Source organism: Neltuma alba, unplaced genomic scaffold, assembly GCF_004799145.2.
Source record: "Neltuma alba isolate B1F8T4 unplaced genomic scaffold, ASM479914v2 tig00002720_pilon, whole genome shotgun sequence".
In the NCBI taxonomy this organism is placed as follows: Eukaryota; Viridiplantae; Streptophyta; class Magnoliopsida; order Fabales; family Fabaceae; genus Neltuma; species Neltuma alba.
Genome location: NW_021632985.1, coordinates 128,300 through 155,088, shown reverse-complemented (window position 1 = coordinate 155,088; position 26,789 = coordinate 128,300). Strand labels below are relative to the sequence as shown.

At 32.9% G+C, this 26,789-nt stretch overlaps 2 protein-coding genes across 5 annotated transcripts; both read right to left on the bottom strand.

Annotated features, from left to right (window-relative positions):
• Positions 1-3,636: 3,636 nt before the first annotated feature.
• LOC114736084 (protein DETOXIFICATION 14-like) lies at positions 3,637-8,810 on the bottom strand. Of its 3 annotated transcripts, none has more exons than XM_028923866.1 (9): positions 8,726-8,810; positions 8,559-8,609; positions 5,907-6,186; positions 5,230-5,774; positions 5,043-5,129; positions 4,813-4,869; positions 4,430-4,668; positions 4,117-4,322; positions 3,637-3,988 (listed from the first exon to the last, which is right to left on the bottom strand). In XM_028923866.1, the coding sequence occupies exons 3-9, from the start codon at positions 6,153-6,155 to the stop codon at positions 3,923-3,925; spliced, it is 1,449 nt and encodes a 482-aa protein (XP_028779699.1). In that variant the 5' UTR covers positions 6,156-6,186; positions 8,559-8,609; positions 8,726-8,810; the 3' UTR covers positions 3,637-3,922. The 3 variants fall into 3 exon arrangements, with proteins under 3 accessions (XP_028779699.1, XP_028779695.1, XP_028779703.1); XM_028923862.1 differs by lacking the exons at positions 8,559-8,609; positions 8,726-8,810 and adding exons at positions 6,405-6,579; positions 6,730-6,827; XM_028923870.1 differs by lacking the exons at positions 8,559-8,609; positions 8,726-8,810 and adding exons at positions 6,405-6,579; positions 6,730-6,827 and having other exon boundaries at positions 5,907-6,183.
• An 11,194-nt stretch (positions 8,811-20,004) lies between these two features.
• LOC114736104 (protein DETOXIFICATION 14-like) lies at positions 20,005-24,547 on the bottom strand. Of its 2 annotated transcripts, none has more exons than XM_028923879.1 (7): positions 24,443-24,547; positions 21,742-22,034; positions 21,083-21,627; positions 20,893-20,982; positions 20,730-20,786; positions 20,344-20,582; positions 20,005-20,249 (listed from the first exon to the last, which is right to left on the bottom strand). In XM_028923879.1, exons 2-7 carry the CDS (start codon positions 21,991-21,993, stop codon positions 20,005-20,007), a joined length of 1,428 nt encoding a protein of 475 aa, XP_028779712.1. In that variant the 5' UTR covers positions 21,994-22,034; positions 24,443-24,547. The 2 variants fall into 2 exon arrangements, with proteins under 2 accessions (XP_028779712.1, XP_028779719.1); XM_028923886.1 differs by lacking the exon at positions 24,443-24,547 and adding an exon at positions 22,776-22,801.
• Positions 24,548-26,789: the final 2,242 nt, after the last annotated feature.

Here is a 26,789-nt window from a genome sequence, read left to right as displayed (position 1 = left end):
GAGAAGGCTGAGGAGGCCGCAAGCTTGGAAGGATGGGAACCAGGCGCATGCATGAACGAGGGTGGGGACCTCATGCAAATTTGGAGGGACCTAATGAGTAATGAAGAGAAATATCTTTTATAAGGTCCTCATCAGTGCTTTTAGACTATCACATTCATAGGTACTTATAAATATATTTTATATAAATCAAGACAAAACTCATTTCACATATTTATCTTATATTCTGAAAATCATAATTAAAGAACTGTTTACAAGTCATTCCAAATAGGCTGGGATTTGATCTTTAAAAAGTTAACTCAATAATGGTAAATTCAATTAAGCCTAGAGCGAACAGATTATTTTGAACTTTGCTATCTAATCAAGGCTATGCTTGGTGGGGTAAGTGGGAGGAAAATATAAGAGAAGGGAAAAAAATGTAATTACAAAAATTTACTACTTCCCTAATTTTCTCCCTATTCAAACATAAGGTAACTGTCCAGCCGAGTTAATGAAAAGGTTGGATGTAACTGTCCAGCCGAGTTAATGAAAAGGTTGGATGATGAGTTGTATCATATCTAAGCTACCCCTTGTATTCAAACTATTCAGGAACTATTATTTATATGTTTTCTTATATAAGTATATCCATGTATGAAAAGGAGAATGCAAATGATGGGGAGATACTATTTGATGATGAGAGCTTCCTAAAAGTGTTTCCCTAGCCTCTCTCACAAAACTAAACATTCTGGAGTTTGGGCCAAGCTATATGACAATCCAAACTAGCATCTGGACGTGGACACAATTAGATTAAACCTTGTCATTAGGTTTTAATTAATAACTACGGCAAGCTAATCAGCCCAATCAAACCAATCAAAAATCTAAGTGAAACTAAATCTGAAAATCCCAATCTGACGGTGCAACATGATCACGACTTATTACTACAATTTTAAAAATTATTAAAATATAAATAAATAATAAATAGTACATTTTGATCATTTTTTTATATAAGAGTGGAGAAGGGAACTCATCACTTCAAGAAGTAAATAAGAAATGAATTCTAGGGAGAGAGTGATTGAAGAATTTCCAAATTTGGATATCTCTCTCCAGTCTCTATCATATTGCAAACAACCAACAGAACAAGGACAGTGAAAGGTCTTAGATGGATACTGTTATACTATATTAAAACAAAATACTCCCACTTAGATTTCTTAATATAAATTACTTATAATATAAGTCATTTATAATATATTCTCACATAAGTTTTTTAATTTTATTTTTATTAATTTTTTTTTATATATTTATAAATCATTCTCAGGGGAGTATATAGGCTTAAAACTTTCCTGTATAAATGATTCACTTTTTAACCTGTTTTAGGGCTTGGGAAGGGCGCTAGTGTGGGGTACGTGTGCGTGGCTCATGACAACAATAAATGAAGGCGGAATGGAGACACCCAGGACTCCAGGAGCCGCACGCACACGGAGAGAGGGGGGCGGTTTATAAGTCAGTTTATTAAATATTAAATTTTACGTACTCCTGTCTTAAATATAAAATTTATTTTATAATATAATTTATATTATAAAATTGATCTTATATTTAGGATCAGAAGAGTATTAACTATGTCTTAAAACTTAATAGTTGTTTAGCTGGTTAATAAAGTATATTTTTAGTCTTTTAATTTTACACAAGGTTTTATTTTAGTCTTTTAACTTTAAAAATTATACTTTAACCCCAAAATTGTTAATCTTAAATAATGATTTTTTATAACAATTATGGTTGTTTTAAATATTAAAGTTAATATGTTAGCATTTAGTAATATTTTATTAGTATTCAAGAATTCAATATCATCAGTTTTTGTTAACAGTTTTAGAGTTAGAGAACTAAAAGTTTACTTTTTAAAGTTAAGGGACCAAAATGAAATTTTACGTAAAGTTAAAAGACTAAAAGTATATTTTATCCTTTTTAGTTTTATCCCTATTTAATACATATTATACTTCTTTGGCCCAAAAAAAAAGATATACACTATACTCAATTTTCATGAGATCAAGGTCAACATAATAATAAATAAATAGTAAAATTGTACATTTATATCGTAAATTTAATTATATGACTTACAAATAGGACTAAAAAAATTCTTCTTTCTATCCTATAAATAGAACAGGATAAGTTAAATTTTTTTGGTGAATTACTAATTAATTTTTAATATTATCATTATTTTAATTTTTTTAGTAGAAAATCTGAAGTTTAAATAAAACTAAAGTTGATTTTTTTGTTTTAGACAAAATTAGTAGCGAAAATGATGGAGAAATAACCTTTAAGTTTAAAAGACCCAAAAAGAAGTTCCGAATTGGCAAAATGCCAAAGAATGCTAGGTAATTGAATGGAATTTTGAAATATTGGTGTTTTTCTAATATGTTGGAAGAACATAGCTTTTAGGTTGTTCTATTGTGAAATGTAGTTTAAATCATTATTTTAATTTTAAAATTACGTTTTTTTAAATATTATTCTTCATAAATCTATGGAATGCTAGCCATTTCTCAGAGCTCAGGTTAAATTCTGGGTAAGGGTAAATTTTCCCCCAAAAAAGAAAAAGAAAAAGAAAATACTCCCAATATCATTAAAAAGGATTTATATTCTGGCGTAAGAAAAGCTTGAAAAAGATACTTAAATTTTAGGAGATGATGGAGGAAGTAATTAGAAATATTTCTCATTGAGGCTGTCCATACTTTGAAGTTTTAAATAATAAGCGATCCAGGAAACCTTAAGCTTGCAAGAGCAAGGTCTACATTTTTTTTTAAACAAAAAAATACACACTTAAATAAGTTATGTGATGTCTAATAATTTAAAGACATTTAAAGAAGAATTATGACTAAGCAAAAAGTAAATTCAGCTCATTAAAAATAGAAGGAAATCGTTATGAGATTCTAAGAAAAAAATTATAATTACCAAAACTCTTAATGGAAAATTAGTAGCATGCATTTTAGTGCCATCTTCTTTGCTGGAACTTATCATTCACTTGTTATGAGATTTTAAGTGGAAAGAATTGTCGTTCTTGATCCCACCCCGAAAGATTAAATGGAAGTACTTAAGAAATTATAAGTCAATTTGCATAATTTATAGGTGATCTTGCAATTTTGCCACGTTTGTGCATGTCATCAATAGCAGGCACAACGGGATAAGAAAACCTGGCCATTATGGGGCCGTCTCCCTTCTGGGCTTGTTCCATATGGGCTCAAATTCATAAACCCTTCTTATATATAGACATTGTTTCAGGCCCTGGCTCTAGTTAAAAATGACAAATATCCTATTTTCAAACTGGTCAAGTTACCACTGAGATGAAGGACCATATGCATAGAAGAAGGGAAGCAAAGCAATAAATGTTAAATGAGCAAGGAAGTGAAAGGAACCCAACGAGTTTTCCAGCCTCTAGTGTCATCATTGTGGTCATGCTAATTTTCTTATATCGTTCCAGTTTTTATTGGTGTATATGGGTCATATAGCCGCTTTAACTCCTTCCTTTCTTTTTATTGATACCAACAATTCAATGTAAAAAGGCGGAAAAAAGAAAAGAAAAGAAAAGAATTTTTTCAATCTAAAACGAATTTTTAACTCAAACATTACTTTTATACGGAAAGTAATCAAGTAAAAGGAAGGAAAAAACTATTTGATCAAGAAAAAAACCAATGCGAATTGATGTTGATAGATCTAGCTGCATTGCCCAAATGACACTAGTGCTTGGGGCCTTGGATTCAAGTTTCAACCTTACAGCTTGATGGAGACATTTTAAGCATCGTTGGTATGAAAGCATGAACCCCCCCCCCCCCAAAAAATCTTTATTTTTTTATTTTTGGTGCATCCCCCCAATCTTTATTATTGTCCATATATCTCTCACTTTGCACAAAGAGGTTGATAATTGGCCCAACAAGTATAAGTACTACACTCCGATTGCTCACACGAAAACACTTTGTTCTTCTGCCAAAGCTCTTTGCAATGTCCTCTCCCTAGCCCGCCTTGCCTGCAAATTCAAACTCTCCCATAATAGCACATTTCGAATAAGCACTACAAAAAGGTTTAGAAGTAAAAAGACCGGGCATCAAATTTCAAGATGAATTGACATGGTATTCTTGAAAGTAAAGAACAAACCTCCTTCATCCAATCCGTACAGCTTATTATGATCAATAGCACGATCACTTGGCAAAGTGTACCAGTTGTTATTCCAATCCAAAGGCCTATTCCTCTCATGTCTACCCAGAAACCCAATATTGCAGCAAGTGGAATGCCAACAATATAATAAGTTCCGAAATTCACATATGCCCCAATGTGCTGCCATCCACTTCCCCTGGCAATCCCTATTTTGGAAGAGGATTAGATTTCATGGCACACGAAAAATCTAATCTCTAGTATACAATAAGAATAATGTTTTGTTTGTGAATAGTATCAGAATGAAAGATTTTACCTGTAAGGGTCCCTTGTAAGGAGTCCACAAAGACAGATACAACTAACAGAGGAGCTATTTTTGTGACATATTCCAATACATCTGGCTCATTGCTAAAAACATTACCCAAAACATTCCGACTCGCAAAGACAATTGAGCTCACTATTAGAGCCTCACAAGTTGCCAGAATCCTTGAACATAAGGCAGACACCCGTGCTGCTTGCGGACACCCGGCTCCTAATGCATTTGAAACTCGTGCACTAAATAACACAAACCATCACAAGAGTTACCAATGAGAAAGAATTGATTATGAATCTAAAAAGTCACTACGCTTTAAGTATGAATAGTGCGACTTAATTTCGTATTAAAGGAGCTATTAATTATGGGTGTTTTGCGATGCATACCTTGCTGCGGAGCCAATTGATTCTGGTATCGAATAGATTGTAATGTTCATTGATACACTGGACGTAAAATTCAAATTTGTACAAAGAATCAGTTAGCGATGTATTGTTGTAGTGGTAGGTACAGTGAACATAAAGGTATAGGGAACTCATAACATGTGATCATTATGTGACTAAAGGAACTATTTTTATATAGATTATAGAAGTTGAAATATTTAGAAAAAAGAATATACCATACGGCTAAGATTGAAGTTTCAAGCTGTGGGTTTGGTAGAAGACCAGCAAGCAAAGTAGTTAACTCGTATGACCACCATTGGAGGCTGAAATATTCAATCATCAACATCAATATCAACATATCATACCATTCATGATGTAATATGAAATTTATAAGCAACCCTATTGTGTGGGAAAGAAGAATACCATGCCATTATAGCAGAGGGAATAGCAAAGCGAAAGAACTCTCCAGTGCCTTGGAAAAGTTCCATGGAAATTGGAACCCGAGTCTTTGCACATGAACCGGAGAATTTCATATATAACGCAAGTAAGATCACATTCAACCAATATGAAGCACCAATAGCAAAGGCTCCTCCAAAGCGACCCATACCAGATTTAAAAACCATTGTCCAACAGAAAGCTATGTGGAAGCAGATAGTAAATGAAGAAGAGAGTAGAAGAGGAATGATCAAACTCTGCATAAGATAGTATCGAACCAGAGCTTGAAGTATTGCGTAACCAAAGAGAGAAGGAATCAAGCAAACTGCAAATTTGCCAGCTTCATGTGCAATTATAGGGTCTTGACCAAGCAAAACCAATAGCTTACCCAAGTTAAGCCACAACACGCAGAGAGGAAGACAACATAAAAGAAGACAGAAGATGCCGGTGTATATTTGAACACCAAACTTCTTATATTGCTTGGCCCCATAGGCTTGCCCGCATAAAGTTTCAAGTGCAGTAGCCATTCCGAACTGTTAAGGAAGTACAAAATGCAAGATATAAAATCCAGTTATTAGTCATTAAACAAAGGTATAAACCCCACGATACAAGATGAAGCTGTTAATCCGGAAAGTTCTGTACGTGTAAAACAATAGGTGACTTACAATGACGCTGAAGCCAGTGACTGCACAGAGAGAGATGGCAATCCCAGTGCTGGATTGAGCAAGTTTACCCAAGTGACCCACCATCATCAGAGTGATGGTTTGCAGAAAGAAGGTCGAAGCATTCACAGTCACCATAGGCCCTGCAACACAACAAACCTCTTTGACTTCTTTAGCAAACACACGCCATGTTATGTGTAAATCCTCTTCGTTTGCCACCTCTATGTTCTTATCTAATAGAGCCTTTTCCATTTTTGTTCTTCTGTCTTGCTCACAGGCACTCCTGTCCCAACACAGAACGGCAAGAGATCAAATTTGGAGGATCCAACATGTGTGTGTCAGTATATACATAAAGATTGCAGTAAATGGTTATGAAAACAAGGATGCATGCTCTAGTGTTCGCATTCGAAGCCGTGCTTTAATGCAAGAAACTTTCAGATTCGACAGTGTGAGACAGGGAGGAGAAAGACGCATAGTTTCTAAATCTAAAAGATGACTTACCACCACTAAGCTTCTGAGAATGTGTGATCTTGAAGATGATCCCAAATCCTTAGAAGCAGCAGGGAAGCTTTGAAACTGAATTTACCGAATGAGAGAGAAAGACGAGAGCGAGGGAGCAGAATAGATGGGAAGGAGTTATATAGAGAAGCTAAAAAGATCCAGGGTAGGTGGGGATCTGCTGCATTCATAATGTTAACCAGGAGGCACATTTTTTAGTACTATCCCAACAACAGAATTAAATATAATTAGACATGTGTCTTGTTTCTTTTGATCCTCATCCAAAGTTAATTGCAATAGGTTCTTAAATTAATATATAGATATGTACCTTCCACTTAAGGTATCATGTGTTTGAGTTTCCGAAAGGACTGTATACGATTTTGTCATAGATCATGGGCGATTCCTCGAGATGCACTCACATGTAAAGTATTCACATGATACTCTGGTAACATTACTACCCTCGTCAATAACAGTATCATCAGATGAAACTAATGTTTCAAATTTCAATTCATTCATCTGACGGGGAAACAAAAACATACTTCACTGGAACGATTCCTTAACTTGCGCTGTTTCCCTCTATTTATGTTGTATTATTCGTTTGTTTCAGGCCCCCTCTAATAACTAGCCTCCCTGTCTTCCACTTGCAGAAAATGGCAAGAACTTTTTCCAGTAATAACATCATATACAATTGATAGATTAACCACATATTTTTCGTAGATTGACCACATGCTTCTTAATCTAATGAGGATATAGCATGTGTTGTAGCTAACCAAATTTTTTAATCTTTTTAACTATTTTCAGTATATTTGGCTCTGTTTTAGACCAATTTAGTGGGGAACCAGGGTTGTCACCGCCATGATTATCTTCTTTAGGATGAGAGGACCGTTGACGAATGAAGGCGAGGCAGGAGGCAAAAAAGGGAGGGCAAACGCGTCAATAGGACAATGAAAGAAGATGGGTGAGAATCATGCGTAATGAACGGTCTCAACTCAATAAGGGAAGGTGCTACAAGTTGATGATTTGGGTTGTTTTGATTGAATCATTGAAAGTTTGTTTCTTTTTAGTGACTGATTGAAAGATAAAGAAAAAAGTAAGAGAGCCAAAAATGAAATTATTGCCAGCAACTGAAGTTAAAGCTAAAGCTAAATGTAAAATGTAGAAGTGCCAGATTAGTGCCAAGCCAGGGTCTCGTCAAAAGGAAATGGTTTTGTTTGAAGAAGAAACGGGGTTTTATCACAATCTGCCACTTTGTATTATTTTGGGATCATATCATACAGTACTCTAGGATATGCCAAACAGTAATAGTATTTCCATCTGGATTTCTGTGAAATTTAAAATATTTAATTATGAGAATGTATTAAAAAAAAACATTAGATTCAATTGACCAGTCCAACAAACAAATCAAATCAGATCGGGAAAAGACTATTTCTGTTCAATTCTGATCCGTTCCATTTTTTAGTGTTTATCATCGAACAAACTTGTACCGTTAATGCCCATCCCTGGCATGACCCAGCAACAGCGAAGCTGTAAGAACTGGTGGCCACATGATGCTAGTGACAAATCACAGCATTAAATTAATACTACGTGGACGTGAAGCAACAGTTCTGCAATACTCTGCTTCAACTACACAGAAAGAGATAGGTGGACGAATTATATAAATCACCCTCTCATCCAAATTATTAATAGTATCATGTGTGTGCGCGCGCGCGCGCGCGCGCGTAAGGATATTTCTGACAAGGATTTGGGTACGCGTTTGTCGAACAAATCCTCAACATTTTTTTTAGTTGGCTGAGCTGTGATTAATGCTGCACAGTTGCACATGCAGGTCGATTCATAGATTTGGACTTCACGAACTTATTAAAAGTTTGAGCAAAATGGGATGGAATAATAAAGGGCATGATAGTAAAAGCCCCTTTACTCTTCGTTTTCAACTGTCTTCAGTCTTCACGGCGGAACCCCAAATTCAGCCATCACACACAATTAATAAAAAAACTGAAGAAAAATCGCCAACTAATACATCAAGCACATTAAGATTATGCATCACATCAAAAATTAACAAATGTATGCAAGTGGAAAATGGCTCAAGTAGATCAGAATGGGGAAGAAAAGGGGGGAACTAAACGAAGAACCGAAGGCGGATTGAGGAAGAAATAGTACCTGCAATGCTTGCGACTACTCTAACAAGAAGCCGCGGCAAGAACGAGAAACCTAGATAGATGGTAGAAACAAAGTCGAGTTACTCAAATATACATATACACACCCTGACAAACATTCGTACTGTGCATATATGTGTGGGGGAGAAATTACTGAGAAAAAGAGCATACCAGTGGCGCCAGTGTGGGTGTCTTGGGGAAGAAGGTGTGTGTGAAATGTGAGTGTGAAGTGTGTGTTTGCAAGTCTGGTGAGCCATGTGAGCGATTTATGTGAGGGCAGGATAGAGCCAGCCAGCCAGCCAGCCCGCCCCACCGGGCAGGGAAGGAAAGTGCGCTTTTGGCGTGCGCACTGCGCAGCAGATTTCCAATAAGATCCTCCCATTCAGAAAGCATTTCTCACTTACCATTACAGATAATTGACACTGATGATTTTCATCCTTCGACTTGTTAAATTTACTAAAATATTCTTAAAAGGCCTATGCTCCTCCGATTTTAAAATGCAGGAATATGAAATTTTAATTCATTTTATCTATCATATTTATTAATTTTGTTTCAGAATTAATAATTAAATAAATCTTACAGTAAGGATTAGAAAAGTAAAATACTACCTCTAATCTTTAATATAAGAGTTAGTTGAAAATTCAATTCGATTCTAACTATGTATATATAAACTCTTAATCTACTTTATCTTTTATATTTCTACATTTTGCCCTTGACTAATAATCCTTGTGGTGACTGTATTGCCCCGTTTGGTGTGCTGGAATCTGAAGAATTGGAAGTGGAAGTGGAATCATGATTTTTGCTTGTTTGGTACCATGGAACCCACTTCTTCAGGGAACCCACTTCCATCAAAAATGATGGAACTCAGTTCCAGGCCCAACCCGGGGAACTGACTACACTTCCATGGAACCCATTTTATTTTCCCTTTTTACCCTTGAAGCTTTCAGCCGAACAACCTTTGAGATTCCACTTTCAAGGTTCCCTGGCGACAACCTTCATCCGCGATGGCAATGGTGAGGTAACAACATTCACTTGCAGTGGCTACGACCTTCACCTATGACGGTAACGATGCTCATTCGCGACGGTAACGGTGCTCATTCGCGGCAACCTCCAAGCTTCCAAGTGCTTTGATTTTGATTTTAAATCAGAGAAGGATGCAATGAGAAGAAACTTCCAAGTACTTCGATTTCAATTTCATTCTCGGATAGGTGATGACATTCATTGGCGGGATTTTTTTTCTTGCTTGAGTTGAAATTAGATCTTGTGGAAAGTTAGATCTAGTTGCGGAGGTCTGGAAATGGTTGTTTCTGGTTCAGGTTCAGCTTGGACCATGGAAAAATTTTATCATTATCTTCGTTGGTTGAACTGGAAAGCGTAAGGAAGAAGAAGACTATTTTTTATTCTAGTATCTGATTTCCTTTTCTATTGCTTGATTTGGTTTGATTTCTTGTTTATGGGGTTCAGTTTCTTGTAATCATCCTCCATGGCTGCCAGAGGTTGTGGAGGTTGACGGCGGTCTTGGGGCATCGCTGTTTTGGGTGAAGACGAATAATGAATGACAGTGATCAGAAATTTTTTTGTGTTGATGGCTGATATTTGTATTTGGATTTGATTTATATATTGCTTGGATTGATGATTGAGTTTGGATTAATCGTTTAATGGTTGATGAACTATCACCAGCAATGAACGATTTCTTTCTAGTGAACACCGGTGGTCATGCGCGAGTGGATGGTCGTGACTGTGGGAGTGGATTTTTTTTTCCCCTATTGAGGGTATTTTAGTATTTTTACAATATAAATATATATTTTAATTAAAAATTATACCCCACTTCCACTCTCATACCAAACATGTTTTAGAACCCACTTTCATTTCCACTTCCACTTCTACTTCCACTTCCACTTCCATCAAAAACTCTTTCATTATACCAAACGAGTCATATATGTTAAGAAGTTACTATTCAAATACACATGATTAATGGTAGTATTTTAAGAAAAATAACATCTATTTATTACAAATAACTAATTTAATTAATTTTTTAATATTTAAAAATTATTATCTAGGTAAGAAATTGGAACATCTATTTTGGGATCTCACACCACGAAAAAATATTGCTGGGTTTGTAATTTGTTTTAAATAATTTATAAACAGTCTTGCACATGATTGTAATATTGGGATCCCAAACACATTTTACAAGACTTTTTGAGATTTAAGCATATTTTTGGCCATAAGCATTGATCATAATGGAAAGGAATATGACTATTTAAACGCAAGACATTTGTAAAGAAAGACAATATTTTATTTTATTTTCAATAGAGTTACCCATTGTTTAGGATTCAAGTTCGATTAGTCAAAATTCCATATCATTTCAATTTTCAGATTTCACGTGATCATACCATCCGGTTTATTTTAGAAATGGATATTGTTCATAATAGAAAGGATGATTATAGCTATTTAATTATGAGATTTGAGATTTCTAAAGGTAGAAAATATCTTTTTGCTTCTTCTTTTTTTACCAGGGAAATCTTTGGCTGATGACTTGCTTCAATTAATATGAATTAGTCAGACTTCAATATACGAACTATTCTTAATATAATATCTTTTTTTTTATTTTGGTCTTAAATATAATATCTCAATTTATTTTGTCTCTTATATTTATATATTTTTTTTCTAAAGTAATTCTTTTAATAATATTAGTTCTAACCAATACACTTGATTAGCAAGAATATTTTAAAAAATACTTATTTATTACAAATAACTAATTTAACTTATTTCTTTAATCTTCTAAAATTAGTCAACTAGTTCTTATAATTAAGACAGGAAGTAGTATAATTTTGCATCATATTGGGATTTCATGTTTTATTTTTTTTCACTCCCATTAAAAACTCGGGCATTTTGATTATTTCATAATTAGGTTAATTTTGTAATCGAGATTTTTCGGGTTCCCCCCCGGCCCCCCAAAAATTAAGGGCTCGTGCAAATGGTGAGGTCTGGCTAATTCTGCCGCTGCATGGTGCGTGAGAGGAAGAAAACAAAACCGGAGGTGGGGCCCGCGACCTGTATCTCTCATAACCGAAGGATTTCATTGGCAAACTGGGACCTGGCCAGCAGCCTTTACGTGAAGCAAGACAAGAGAACATCTGTAACTGGGACCCACAATTTTCTTTTGTATTTAAATCTCAAAAAAAACATAATTACCATAAAGCCTCAATAATAATTATTGATTAGCTTGCAATGAAATGGGATTCTATTACAATTCTTTCTGGGGAGATCCCAAATAAAAATTGATAGGACAAAGCTTTTTGTTGCATACACTTTCTTCAGTCCATTTATAAAACTAAATTCAACATAATAAGCAATTATCCATTTTTATAGAAGAACTGAAGAGTGCATGTTATTTTTTAAAATTAAATTACTTCAAATAATTTACAAAAACTTGAGCATTTGCTGACGGAAAGAAATTCAACACTGGAATAAATATAAATTGACATATTTCTAAATTTTTTTTAAAAAAATTCCTATAATTACACCCACTTTATTATGTATTGGTCTCATCTTGATTCTTGAACATACTTCATTCAATCCTAGATGTACCAATCACGTTAACATGTACTTTATTCAATAAATTAGTTAAATTATTCATTTAGAAAAAATGATGTGTTTTTAAGATGTCTATTTTAATCCTCTGCAGTGGAAACTAATTAAAAAAATCATTTTTAAAAAAATGATGTTTTCATTCAATCCCTCCTACCAAACATGGCCTAAGGTTGTGTTTGGTAAGAAGCAACAAAAATGATAGATTGGGATTGAGATTACAATTGAGAAAATCTATTAAGAGAGTGTTTAGTATAAGAGATTGTTTGATATATGTGATTAGCTAAAGCAATGTATGTGGGATTGGAGAATACTATGAGGGGAAGTGGTATTCCTCAATCCCACCTTTATGGGTTTGCCTAATCCCATATAGCAAACAATTACTCATGCTAAGTACTGTTTTAATAATTTTTTTAATTGCAATCCTAATCTCAATCTCTTGTTTTCAATGCTTCGTACGAAACAGGACCTAAAAAGATGCCACGGCAAGAATGAGAAACCTAGATAGATGGCAAAAACAAAGTCGAGTTACTCAAATATACATATACACACAGACAAACATTCGTCCTGTGCATATATACCGGTAGGAGAAATTACTGAGAAAAAGAGTATACCAGTGGCGCCAGTGGGGGTGCGTTGGAGAAGAAGGTGTGTGTGAAATGTGAGTGAGAAGTGTGCGTTTGGAATTCTGGTAAGCCATGTGAGCGATTTATGTGCGGGCAGGACAGCCAGCCAGCCAGCCAGCCCGAGCGGGCAGGGAAGGAAAGTGCGCTTTTGGCGTGAGCAGCAGATTTCCCATAAGAGCCTCTCATTCAGAAAACCTTTCTTACTTACCATATCCTTCGGCTTGTTGAATTTACTAAAATATTCTTAAAACGCTTATACTCCTCCAATTTTAAAATGTAGGAATATCAAGCTTTAATTTATTTTATTCATCATATTTATTAATTTTGTTTCAAAATTAATAATTAAATAAATCTTATACTAAGAATTAGGAAAGTAAAATACTACTTCTGGTTTTTAATTTAATATAATAGTTAGTTGAAAATTCAATTTGATTTTAACTATATATATATAATCTTAATCTACTTTATCTTCAATATGTCTACATTTTGCCCTTAACTAATAATCTTCATAGTGATTGCATATGTTAAAGAGTTACTATTCAAATACACATGATTAATAAAAGTATTTTAGGGAAAACAGTATCAATTTACCACAAATAACTAATTTAGTTATTTTTTTAAATATTAAAAAATTAGTTATCTAGGTAAGGAATTGGAACATCTATTTTGGGGATCAGAGGGGGGAATTGCTGCTCAGGATCTCACGCCGCGAAAAAATATTGCTGGGTTAGTAATTTGCTTTAAATAATTTATAAATAGTCTTACACATGATTGTGATATTGGGATCCCAAACACTTTTTACAAGACTTTTTGAGATTTAAGCATTTTGTTTTGCCATACGCATTGATCATAATGGAAAGGAATATGACTATTTAAACGCAAGACATTTGTAAAGAAAGACAATATTATATTTTTCTTAATAGAGTTACCCATTGTTTAGGACTCAAGTTCAATTAGTCAAATTCCTTATCATTTCAATTTCAATTTTCAGATGTCACGTGATCATACCATGTGGTTTATTTAAGAAGTGGATATTGTTCATCATAGAAAGCATGATTATAGCTATTTAATTATGAGATTTGAGGTTTCTAAAAGTAGAAAATATATTTGGCTTAATTAAAGCGTGATGACTTGCTTCAATTGACATGAATTAGTCAGACTACAATATATAATTTTACATCACATTGGGATTTCACGTTTTATTTTTTTTCACCTCCACTAAAGGGGCATTTTGATTAGAAAAAATTGCAAATAAAGACTCTCAATATGTAAAATTGTGATTTGGAATCCTAAATTTAAAAAATAGCAAATAAGAACCGGGTCCCACTTTTGCAAATATGAAATGGGGTGAAATGTCTGAAATGCCTCTCGGCCAAATTATGATTTGGTCTATTAAAATTGTCATTCGCTAAAGTGAACTTGTCATTTCACATAGTCAACCTGTCATTTCACATACTCTCAGTCAAGTTGTGATTTGGTCTACTGAAGTTGTCATTCGTTAAAGTGAACTTGTCATTTCTCATAATTAACTTGTCATTTGGCTTAGAGGCATTTCAGATATTTCACTAAGATTTCATATTTACAAAAGTGGAACCGGATCCTTATTTACTATTTTTCAAATTGAGAGTTGAAATCACAATTTTATATATTGGAGGTTTTCATTTGCAATTTTCCCTTTTGATTATTTCATAGTTAGGTTAATTTTGTAATCGAGATTTTTTGGTTTTTTTTTTAAATTAAGGGCACGTGCAAACGGTGCAGTCTAGCTAATTCTGCCGCCGCATGGTGTGTCAGAGGAAGGAAACAAAATCGGAGGTGGGGCCCGCCAGCTGTCTCTATCATAGCCGAAGGATTTCGGGTGTGTTTGAATAGAAACCAAACCATGGTTTCAGAAGTGCTTTTACGGATTACGAAGTAAATATGTGGAGGAGATTATCTCGTTTTGCGGAAAAGTGCTTCTGAAACCACGGTTTTGGGATACCCAAACAGGCCCTTCATTGGCAAACGGGGACCTAGCCAGCAGCCTTTAGGTGAAGCAAGACAAAAGAACATTTGTAACTGGGACCCGCAATTTTCTTTTGTATTTCTTTCCATTCACATTTTTTTTAAAAAAAAAAATTGATATACATACACCGCCTTGTTTCTATTTTTAATTATAAGACATCATTTTTTAAAATAGAAGAACTATAATAAGATCATAAAGAAATGATATAATTGCTATAAGGTCTCAATACAATTAAGTAATTTGTAATGATAAGTTTTAGAATAAAAAATAATAACTTACTTGTTATTAAAACTTTTTAATAGTTATTTTTTTCAATAAAACTCTATTGCAATTCTCCATAAATACAACTCAAATAAAGATTGATAAGACAAAGTTTTTTGTCACATACACTTTTTTTCATTCCATTTATAAAACTAAATTCAACATAATAAGTATTATTCATTTTTACAGAAAAAAATGAAGAGTGCAGGTTACTTTTTAAAATTAAATTACTGGAAATAATTTATAAAACTTGAACATTTTCTGACGGAAAGAAATTCAGCACTTGACTAAATATATTTCTAAATTTAAAAAAAATTCGTATAATTACGCCTAATTTATTATGTATTGGTCTTATCTTGAATATACTTCATTCAATCTAGATTTACCAATTAGGTAAATATGTACTTTATTTGATAAATTACTAAAGTTATTTATTCATAAAAAATATGAAGTTTTCTTTTTTTAAAATGTCTATGTTAATCCTATGTAGTGGAAAATAATTACAACATCCTCTTATACACGCAATGAAAAGTTTTAAAAAACATATATAAAATTTTAAAAAATAAATTAAAATATACTTAAAAGATTAAGAATAAAATTGTATCATTAAAAAAGTAAATGGTCATGAAAAATAAAATTAGGGATAAATTTGCGTAATAACCTTGTTCTGATCTGGGCCCCATGCATATCACGCTTGCTCCGTCCACATGAAGGGATGCGGGTGAACCGTGAAGTGCAGCGGAGTGAGTGCATGGGAGTGTCTGCGTTTGGGTCATGTGCCAAGGCAGCTGGCTGTTGCGCCAGCGGACCCTTAGAACTTGTTTGGTAGAGAAAAAAAAGTTGAAACGGAAAAGAATGGGATGAAAAATTTAATATTTGGTAGAATGAAAGTGGGTAAGAAAATGCTAGAGAAAGACCATTTTACCCTTTTAATGAATGGAATTAATAAATAACAAAAGGAGGAAGATGTTTGTTGTTGGTGCCCAAAGAAAGAGGCGAACGAAGGAGGAAAATGACGGAACGAGCAGGGAGCAACGACAAACATGTTCAAACAGCAGCCACCATAAACAATGTGACGGCGACGAGAGGTAATTTTTGAGAAATGAACCTTTCTTTTTTCCCAATCGGTTGTTGTACGAATAGATGTGAATGTCACAGGAAACAGAACGCGCATGTGGGGTGGTCAGGAGATTAAAGTTCTTGTTGATATACTCTGGGGCATGCGATTAAGTGAAAAGTTTATAGATGGGTCAACTTATAGTCATGGTTATTGGAGATGTGCTTGGCAAGATGGAAAAGTTTTTTTTTTAAATATTTTTTCACAAAACAAGACAGATTTTTTTATATATTTATTTTGTATACCGTAATAAGATGGAAGAAAGGCTTCCAGACTATCGGTTAAAGGGAAGGACACATATACATCCTTGCATGAGGAAGCATCGTCAAGACTGGGAGCTGGTGTGTGGAATGTTGTGAGGCGTCAACGCACATGGATTTAGATGGGATACTCACACAAGTTGTGTGATTGGTGATGCAGCCACGTGGGATGCGTATGTATAAGTAAAAAATTGATTTCAGATTCTTCTGCTTTTTGTTATTATTAAATAATGGGTATAGATGAAATAACTTGTTCATTTGTTTATTGACAGGTTCATCCACTAAGTAGAAAGGTCAGAGGCAAAAATTGTCCCTACTTTGTCAATCTTTGCTTAGCTTGGAGAGATTAGGCGCCTATATGGTGATCCGTGGACAAAATAGTGGATATGGAAGGCACAAGGGAGGAGAAGAAGCCGGGCAATTTGTTTTATGTAACAAGGAAAAGTATAATATGAATTGCCTTGTATTGAATTTCAATTTAAAAGGGGAAGTAGAACATATGTTCCAATTTAACTTGCAGGTTGGCCTGCTTCTTTTTTTTTTTTTCAATTTTTATTTTAATTTTACTAAGAAATTTTTTTTATCATTTTCACTAAATTTGATTTCTTATTTTTTTATTGTTTTATCATTTTTATACTAATAAAATAACTATTAAAAATAAATTATATGTTTATATTTTAAGTTTTGAGATTAGTTTAATTACGTAATTATATGAAAATATAATATAAGAAGATTTTAGTTTATAAAAATTTGTAATTTAATTTAAAAATATATAATAAAAAAAATGGAGGTTGGCAAGTTAATCCGCAAACCCATCCCTCAAGAAGGTGGGCTGGCTAAATGTTAATTCATTAGGAAAGGATCCTTATAGGAGCAACACGCATGAGTTCTACAACATGTATGAGTTCTAACCCTCAGCGGACCGGTCTGCTTGATCATCTCTAACTTTAGAGCAAAGTGACATTATTTTGGTTTTAATATTTTTAGATAACATTAAACTCAAAAAACTTCCAGATACCATGTTTTCTAGGCAAAAATGTTTAAGACAAAACCAAACTTTGACCCATCATTAAAATTTGATCATGGTACTCATTGTCGTGTGTTCAGCGGTAGGAACCACACCCTCTCATCTAAAAAAGTGGGTGTTCGATTTCCCATTATGACACCTTGGGAGGCATTCTAGAATAAGGATGTCTAAGTTAACACCCGAAAGTATAATGTAAGTTGATCCTGCCCGACATTAGTATTATCTCGAAGGAGCTATTCAAACACTCTCCTATTAACTTGGGTTAAGCTTGAACCCCTGTCTAAAATTCTCGCATAAAAAAAAAAGAAGTTTGATTATGGTTCGCAAATGATAACTGTGAACTATTATTAATTATTTTATAAAGTATATTTTTTATTTTTTATTTTTAAAATTTAGTTCTAAATAGTCTACGGTTGTGAAAGATTGGAATCAAATTTTAAATAAACTACTCCTCTGGTCTTTAATATAAGATCCATTTAACTAATTTGATTAGATTAAGGAAGTTAAGTAAGTTAATTAATTATAAGAAAAATGACACATTTTTTTTAAAACACCATAATCATTTTCTTAATATCTCCTCTCCATCTTCTACTTGATTATGGTTAAAGAGTATCCATAAGAGTAATTTAAAAAAATTGATAAATATAAAAAATGAATTTTATATTTAGGATTAAAACCAACTTAAAAATTACTCCCTCCATTTCTTATTGTAAGAGACAAATAACCAAATTACGTTAATAAAAAAAATAGTTAAAATTAGTTAAGAACAATCAATGTGTAAAAAGTATAATTCTTTTCCCAAAAATGCCCTCATTAATAAGAAGAGAGAGTATGAGAAAGAACAATTAAATTATTAAAAGAAAGAGAAGTGGGAGGGAGAGAGTGTGTGAGTTGGAGAAAATAAATATGGGTAAAATAGGAAATCAACACGAAAAAGTAGAGACAACTTTTAAGTGTCTCTTATATATAGGAACATGCTATAAGTATCAAATGTCTCTTATAATAAAGAACGGAAGGAGTAGATCTTATATTAAGAGTAAGAAGAATATTTATTTTTATCTATGGTTAAAGAAATGAGTGGGGGGCGCGCGTCACCCTGTAGAAACGGGGCAATAAAGCTGGGAACGATCATGATCATTGGTACCGTACAATGATCAGACATACAAGTCTAATGTGTAGAAGCCTTTTACGGAAGATATGGTTGTGACTCAATTGAATCAATAATACTTCATTTAATTCTAATTATAAGAGCTAATTAGAGATTCAGTTTGATTATAAATATAATACTACTCTAGCTCTTAATGTAAGATCTTGTTAACTAATTTGAGAAGATTAAAAATATCAGTTAAATAAGTTAATATGATATATTTCTTTTAAAGCACCCTAAACTTCTTCCTTGATTCCTTTCCTACCTCTCCTATTTGATTATTATTAAGAGAATATCAATAAGGTTAACTTAGAAAAAAATTGGTAAATATGTGAAATAAATCTTTTATATATAGGGCTAACATCAACTCTCAAATTAGGTTTTGTATGAAGAATCAGAGGAGTATCTCAATCTATTTTGTCTCTTATATTTATTTATTTCTTTTCAAATTAGTCCCCATGATGTTACATATCTTAAAGGATTTTCATTTTAATAATACACATGATTAATATGAATATTTTGGAGAAGATATTATCTATTTATTACAAATAACTAATTTAATTAATTTTTTCATATGTATAACTTAGCAATCTAGTTCTTATTCTAGATGTAGTAGTATAATAAAATATGTTTGGCTGTAGGACTAACATATCGCTGACAAGACATTTAAGAGCTCAATCGCTAATTAAAACACAATGCTAAGGCTTCATGCATTATATATGGATAGGGAATTAAAATTCTAGAGGGCAGAAATGAATATTTTATAGATTCTTTTTCCGCACAAAGTACCTGACTTTCAGATTTTCAAAACATTTTAAGACGATCATGCATTTCCAAAAACAAAGCTCTCAACTTTACAAGAGACCCTAAGAAAAATATAAAATCACTTAATATTTAATTATAAGGTCCTTGCAGTCTTCATGCTTCTTCTTCTTCTTCTCAATTAATTATGCAAAACAAACCTAAACCCACAATTTTGTTATCATCAAAACAAGTGATCCAACAAAGATCACGCGTGCTCGTGAAGGCGATCATCGTAAATATTACGTCATTTAGCCAACTTTAACTCCTCTTCTTTCTTTTCTTAATGGCCTCATATCAAATATCCAATGTAAAAGAATGATTTTCCTTTTATTTAGCCCAAAAGTAAAGGACAAATAAAAGCTATATATATGCGCAAAAATGCAAAACAAATTGATAGGTATGACCACGTCGTTCCAAAAATACACTCTGGTGTTTGCTCAAACCAAAACATTTTCTTCTTCTGCCAAAGTTTTCTGCAACATCCTCTCCCTAGCCCTTCTGGCCTGCAAAATTCAAACTCTCCCACAATGAGAACAACTCAAAATACAAGCACTATTCATAAATGTCGAAAACTTGTTGCAAAACCTGATCAAAAGTGAAGATGGTCATCAATTATTGGAGAGGTATTTTAAAAAGTAGTGAAGAACAAACCTCTTTCATCCAATCTGTACAACTTAATATGATCATTAGCACAATCACTTGGCAGATTGTACCAGTCGTTATTCCAAGCCAAAGGCCTTTTGCTCTCATGTCTAACCAGAAACCCAAGATTGCAGCTAGTGGAATGCCAATAACATAATAAGCTCCGAAATTCACATATGCCCCTATATGCTGCCACCCACTTCCCCTGGCAATCCCTATTTTCGACGAGAATTAGATTTATGTGAAGTTTGAATGCAATAAGAACGTACGTACTTGTGTTTTGAACGGTATTGGAATGAAAGATTTTACCTGTAAGGGTGCCTTGTAAGGAGTCCATAAAAGAAGACAAAACTAAAAGAGGAGCAATGTCTGTGACATAGTGGATCACATCTGCCTCATTGCTAAAAACATGACCTAAAACATTCCGACTTGCAAAAATGATTGAGCTCACTATAAGAGCCTCACAGGTTGCCAGAATCCTCGAACACAAGGCAGACAATCTTGCCACCTGTGGACTTCCCGCTCCTAATGCATTTGAAACTCTCGCACTGAATAATACCAATCACAAAAAGTCAGCAATATAATGAGAGAGACTTTATGTCAGGCACAGAGAGAGAGAGAGAGAGAGAGAGAGAGAGAGAGACTTTATGAAGAGAAAGTCTAATAAGCATTGATGAATGTTATGTGATACGAACCTTGCTGCTGAACCAATTGATTCTGGTATCGAATAGATTGTAACATTCATTGAAACACTGTTCACCAAATACAAAATGAGTATAAGGAATTCATAGTATTGTATCATTATTTTAATACTTCTGACAGATTTAGGAGACTGAAAAATTTAGAAAAAGCATATACCACACGGCTAAAATTGAAGTTTCAAGCTCTGGGTTTGGACGTAAAAGACCAGCGAGCAGTGTAGTCACCTCATATGACCACCATTGGAGGCTGAAATAATCAATCATCAAGTATCTATATCAATAACATTATCTAAGGCATAATATAAAATACAGAGAAAGACATATTATTAAGTGGGGAAGATGAATACCAAGCCATTATAGCCGAGGGAATAGCAAAGCGAAAGAACTCTCCAAGGCCTTGGAAAAGCTCCATGGAAATTGGAACCCGAGTCTTTGCACAAGAATCAGAGAATTTCATATACAAAGCAAGTAAGATCACATTCAACCAGTATGAAATACCAATGGCAAAAGCTCCTCCAAAGCGACCCATTCCTGATTTAAAAACTAATGCCCAACAGCAAGCTACGTGGAAGCATATGATAAATGAAGAAGAGAGAACAAGAGGAGAGATCAAGCTCTGCATAAGATAGTATCGAACTAGTGCTTGAAGTATTGCATACCCAAAGAGGGCAGGAATCAAACAAACTGCAAATTCGCCTGCTTCATTTGCAATTAAAGGGTCTTGACCAAGTAAAACCAGTAGCTTCCCCAAGTTAAGCCATAAGACACAGAGAGGAAGACAACATAGAATAAGACAGAAGATGCCAGTTTGAATTTGAACACCAAACTTCTTATATTGCTTTGCTCCGTAGGCTTGACCACATAACGTTTCAAGTGCAGAAGCCAATCCAAACTAGGAATCACACAATACAAAATGCAATTTTTAGCTATCTATCAAGCAAAATTATAAAACCCCACAATACAAAATGCAATTTTGTATTTGTAAAACAGCAAGTGGGAGACTTACTATGACACTAAAGCCAGTGACAGCACAAAGTGAAATGGCAACACCGGTGCTAGATTGAGCAAGTTTTCCCAAGTGACCCACCATCATCAAAGCGATGGTTTGCAGAAAGAAGGTTGAAGAATTCACAGCCACCATAGGGCCTGCCACAGAGCAAACTGCTTTCACTTCTTTTGAAAACACACGCCATGTTATAGGTAGATGATCCTCTTCGTGCTCCAAGTCTGTGTTTTTCTCTAAGAGACTTCTTTCCATTCTCCTTCCTCTATCTCACTCGAAGGCACTATTTTGCGAACCTTAAACAGCAAGAGAGATATCAATTAAGGCTTTTAATTTGTGAAATATATAATCACTCTTAAATGACATAAATAAATATAAAACAACTTTAATTTTCCGGGAAGAGACGGATCTAGCTATGGGATAAACCTGGGCATGGGAATTATTTTCAGAGAAGTAGACACATATGTGTGCATGCATGCATTTGTGCGTCTTTAACTTTCTATTTTTAATGTTTATTTTAATAATTTTAATGTCTATTTTATCTTAGACACAAATTCGATCCCATCCTAGACACAAATACTGACACATATTTTTCCTGTTTATGTCATAATATGTTACAAATAACTTATATTAGAGACCATAGTGACACACCTTATACCCTTATTTGTGTCTTATGTTAAAGATAATAAGAAAATTATTAAAATAAAGAGAATGATGTTTCAAAAACTTAAATAAAATAAAATTAAAAAATAAACATTGAATATACTACAAATGAGTTGCATTTATGATGAAAGCTTCTCTTTACAAGTAATTTACATTTAACACGAATATTAACCAAGTATTTACATTGATTCATAAGATTATTAGCAAAAAGAAGGTCAAAATCAAGTATTTATATTTAATTTTAACTTTAATTTAATTATTGTTCATAGGCATATATGTAGATACACTTATACTCCCCATAAAAATCAAACACCTATCATTAGTTACAGTGTAAAAGGCAGTGAGGGAAAAAAAAGCTTGACCCGTACGCTCACCTAGTCACCTGGCACTTGCTCATATAATTGTTTGAATATGTGAGAGAGAGAGAGAGAGAGAAGAAAAAGCTATACTGTGCAATTTTCCCCCCATTCCATCTCCTTTTTGGAATTGGATTCCTCCACTACCCTTCCTATCCTCTTCCCCTCCACCACCCTCATTTTCTCTTCACAACCATTAGATCAAAACTCTAATGGTTCAGATTTAATATTTTATAACATTTTATAAAAATAAATATTATGATAAAAAATAGATAAATAAATTTAAACTGTTAAAATCTAATCTGAACAGTTCATAACTATAGACTGTTATTATAGAACAATTTTTTTTAATTTTTTTATTACAATTGTAAACTCTTCAGACCAGATTTTAACAGTTTAAATTTATTTATTTATTTTTTTAATAACATTATTTTTATAAGATGTTAAATCTGGACGATTAAAATTTTGATCCAATGGTTGTGAAGAGAAAAGAAGGGTAATGGAGAGGAAAAGGATGAGAAGGTAGTGGAGAGAATCCAAGTCCTTCCTTCTCTTACTCAACTGACCATCTTGTCATATGGAGAGACCGCCGTGCAGCAAAACTCGTTCAAGCTCAGAACGAGTTTGATTTTTTTATTAAAATAATGTGTCAGATTTGTAAACTTATACTCGTTCTTACGAATAATGATTTTTAATGTAGTATCCTTATAAATATTTTTCATCAAATAGTATTTAATTTTTTTTACTGTTTTTATATAAAGTATTTTAGTAAAAATGCCGATGATTGGCGTTGTGTTGTGGGTGGGAGGACCTAACCTAGTTTACCTATTATTAGTCAATAGTCAGTACTCATTCAAATGGGTGGGTCCCACTTATTAAACGGAGAATGAATTAAGCTTACTCTTATTTATTTTTGGCCTTCATACGGTAGCTGGTCTATTCTAATAATAGCAGGTAATATATATTAAAACTATGAAGTTAAAAAAAAAAAAAAGTAGATGACAGGACATATGAATAGAATGATGCCATATACGTGTATGTATGTAGTTGGATGAGAGGATCCGATGCAACCAAATGAGGACCCGACGCACTAATGATCTGCTTCATGCTCAAAGCTTCATTTTTATGTTAAAAATTGAATTTGATCATATATATAAAATATCAATTCATTTTTATGTTTTCCAAAGTATTCTTATTAATTATATATATATTAGGAGAGTTTTTATCAAATAATAGTTTCAATGCAAATGATTTAAGAAATAATTTAGAAAAACCAATAACTTAACTATTTTTTTTATTTTTTTAAAATTAGTTAAGTAAATCTTATACATCAAGAGTAGAAGGTAATATATATATTGAAGTACGTATAAGATGCATGATCTAGAACCATTCACATTCAAAGCTCTGTTTTTTTTTTCTTTGTGAAAAGAAATTTTAGGTGAGTTGAGCCTCATAGGTTTACTATGATTAGGGTATATCTTCAGACTAAAAAAGTATTTGTAAAAATATTTACAAATTGTCTACCAATAAAATTCTCATATCAGCAGTGAGATTCAAATTTATGATCTTGTAAGTTATGAGTTAATTTTTTTTCAAGTTGCTGGTCGTGTAAAGCTCTACTTTAATGCAGGAAAATTTCTGAAGAAAGACAGAATAGTTTCTAAATCTGAAGAATCATGACTTACCACAGTAACAAGCTTCTGAATCCGATATAACGTAATCTTGAAGATGATCCCAGATTCTTTGAAGCAGCAACCACGGCAGCTTTGAGGAAAAACAAAAATGGATTTAGAGAATCAGAGAAAGACGAAGGAGAGTGAGGAAGACGAACAGATGGGAAGGTCATATTTATATAATAATGAAACTAACAGATGCTGTGTAAGTCGGCCGCTTGGTGGGACCCGACTGCCGCATTCATAAATCTGACCAATAGTAAAGCCACATTGTTAATCCCATACCACGAGTCCACGACAATAGAATTATAAATGGGGTTAAGGTTTTTTATTCTTTTTTCCCTTTCCAATCTTAAAAGTATACAGAAATATGGATATTTAATTTTTTGTAAATATTGTTCAAAAGTATTAAAAAAATAATATTATCATTTCCATTAATAATATTGACATTCAGTTAATGTTAATTTTTTTAGTTAACATTAGCTTTTTCAAATGAAAACAGTAATATTACTTTTTTTAACAATTTTAATGCGATATTAAAAACAAACTTTGAAAAGACAAGAATGACTTTTAATTCTTGAGCCTTACAAATAATGCATGATGCACAATTATTTATTTTGTGCTGACGCTGGTTGGGATAGGTTCTGCAGTATTCTCTCTCTCTCTCTCTATAAATCTATATATATATATATATATCTATATTTATATATGTGTCCATTACTACCAATGCCCTTCTTTCATCCATAGGCCATAGGATCACGTGCTTGATCGGGTTTCCAAATGATAATAATAAGTAATTAGGCAGATCATGAGGATTGCTCAATTATGGCATATTCACTTGAAATATATATTCTTCTAATTTTATTTATAAGGTAGAGAGAAAAAAAAGTTTTTTAGCCATATTTATAGGGTAGAGAAAATTTTTTTATATAAATGTATAATTTTATCTTTTATTTATTATTATATTGACTTTGTTCTTATAAAATATAATGTATATTAAATAGAGATAAAAAAATTTTAAATTTAAATAAGAATTAATAAAATTTTAAATTTTTTTAGTTCGTATAAACCATATTAGAAGTAAGTTTTAAATCCGATAAAAGGAGCAATCAAAAGGATTATATTGCGATGGCCCTCAATTCATTTATCTGACAAGAAACATCCTAAATTTGCGCTGATTGTCTCAATTAATGCTGTGATATTCGTTTGTCGCTGGCGCCTTTGTTAGCACAACTAATAATTAATAATTAACTGCCTAGCTGTCTTCCAGTTAATTAAAAAGTGGTAAGAATTATTCCTTCCGGTAATAATATTATTTACAATGATACGAATATAACCCTCGATCCTTATTTATGTCATTAATAGGGCTTTAAGCGCTAAATAGACTGATGAGTATGAAGAATCCATCACCACTACAAATGATCTACGCCTAATCTAAATGGTTCAAATTGAATTTTATTTTTTATTCTTTTAAAATAATATTTCAATGTATACGTAATTTAAAAATTATAAAAAAAATTAAATAAAGACTATCAGAATTAACTTGAACGGAATAGATCTTAGTACAATGATAAGTATAATGATATTTACCATTGTGATGAGGACTTAAATACATGTCTTAACTTTTTGAACTACTCCTATATATTGAGTGAGAATAAAATACAAGTCCTTGATATAAGTTTTTGTATCTATTGTTTTGTCCAATATGTAATGGGTTGATTCAGAAATGCCCTCCGTTTACATTCAAATGTAATATAAAAGAATTTAATAATGATACCTAGTATATGATGATAGGCAAAATGAAAAATTTAATTTTTAAAAACAATTTTGTAATTGCTTCAACAAGCTTGTCTTCCTTGCAGATATTAGCTAAGGAGGGCCAATGACAAATGAAGGAGGGGCAGGAGGCAAAATAAGAGAGCAAGGTGTAATGAGCTGTGATGTTTTGATTAAATGATTATTGGATTAAAATGCAATCTTAACATTGATGTTATTTCTCATATGCAAATTTACCTCTGATCTTTTTAGTGGTGCAATTTTGATTCTGTTATTTTTTTTTGGGTGCAGTTTTACCCATGAGGAGTAAAATTGCACAACTAAAAAGATTATAGACAACATTGCATCTGAAAAATAAGATCAAGATCAAAATTATACTTTAACCCATGATTATTTATTAAGTAGTGAGTGTCTTAACCTAAATATCAAAAGGATTGTCAACAAATAAAGTTTATGAACTTACATGGCTTTTTTTTTTAAACTCTTTTTTATCTTACTCTAAAATGAAGAAAAATTTTAAACTTTATTAACTCTATCTTAAAATCTATTAACTTTTCAACCTTACCCCTATTTAATATATATT

Excerpts from the sequence above, each read along its gene's own strand:
- LOC114736084 (XM_028923866.1), bottom strand. The coding sequence starts at position 6,155 with ATGGAAAAGGCTCTATTAGATAAGAACATAGAGGTGGCAAACGAAGAG. Across the intron at positions 4,669-4,812 it reads TCAATTGGCTCCGCAGCAAG|TGCACGAGTTTCAAATGCAT; the intron begins GTATGCATCGCA and ends TGTGTTATTTAG. Across the intron at positions 4,323-4,429 it reads CTTACAAGGGACCCTTACAG|GGATTGCCAGGGGAAGTGGA; the intron begins GTAAAATCTTTC and ends CTTCCAAAATAG.
- LOC114736104 (XM_028923879.1), bottom strand. The coding sequence starts at position 21,993 with ATGGAAAGAAGTCTCTTAGAGAAAAACACAGACTTGGAGCACGAAGAG. Across the intron at positions 21,628-21,741 it reads TCACTGGCTTTAGTGTCATA|TTTGGATTGGCTTCTGCACT; the intron begins GTAAGTCTCCCA and ends TGTGATTCCTAG. Across the intron at positions 20,983-21,082 it reads CCCTCGGCTATAATGGCTTG|CCTCCAATGGTGGTCATATG; the intron begins GTATTCATCTTC and ends TGATTATTTCAG.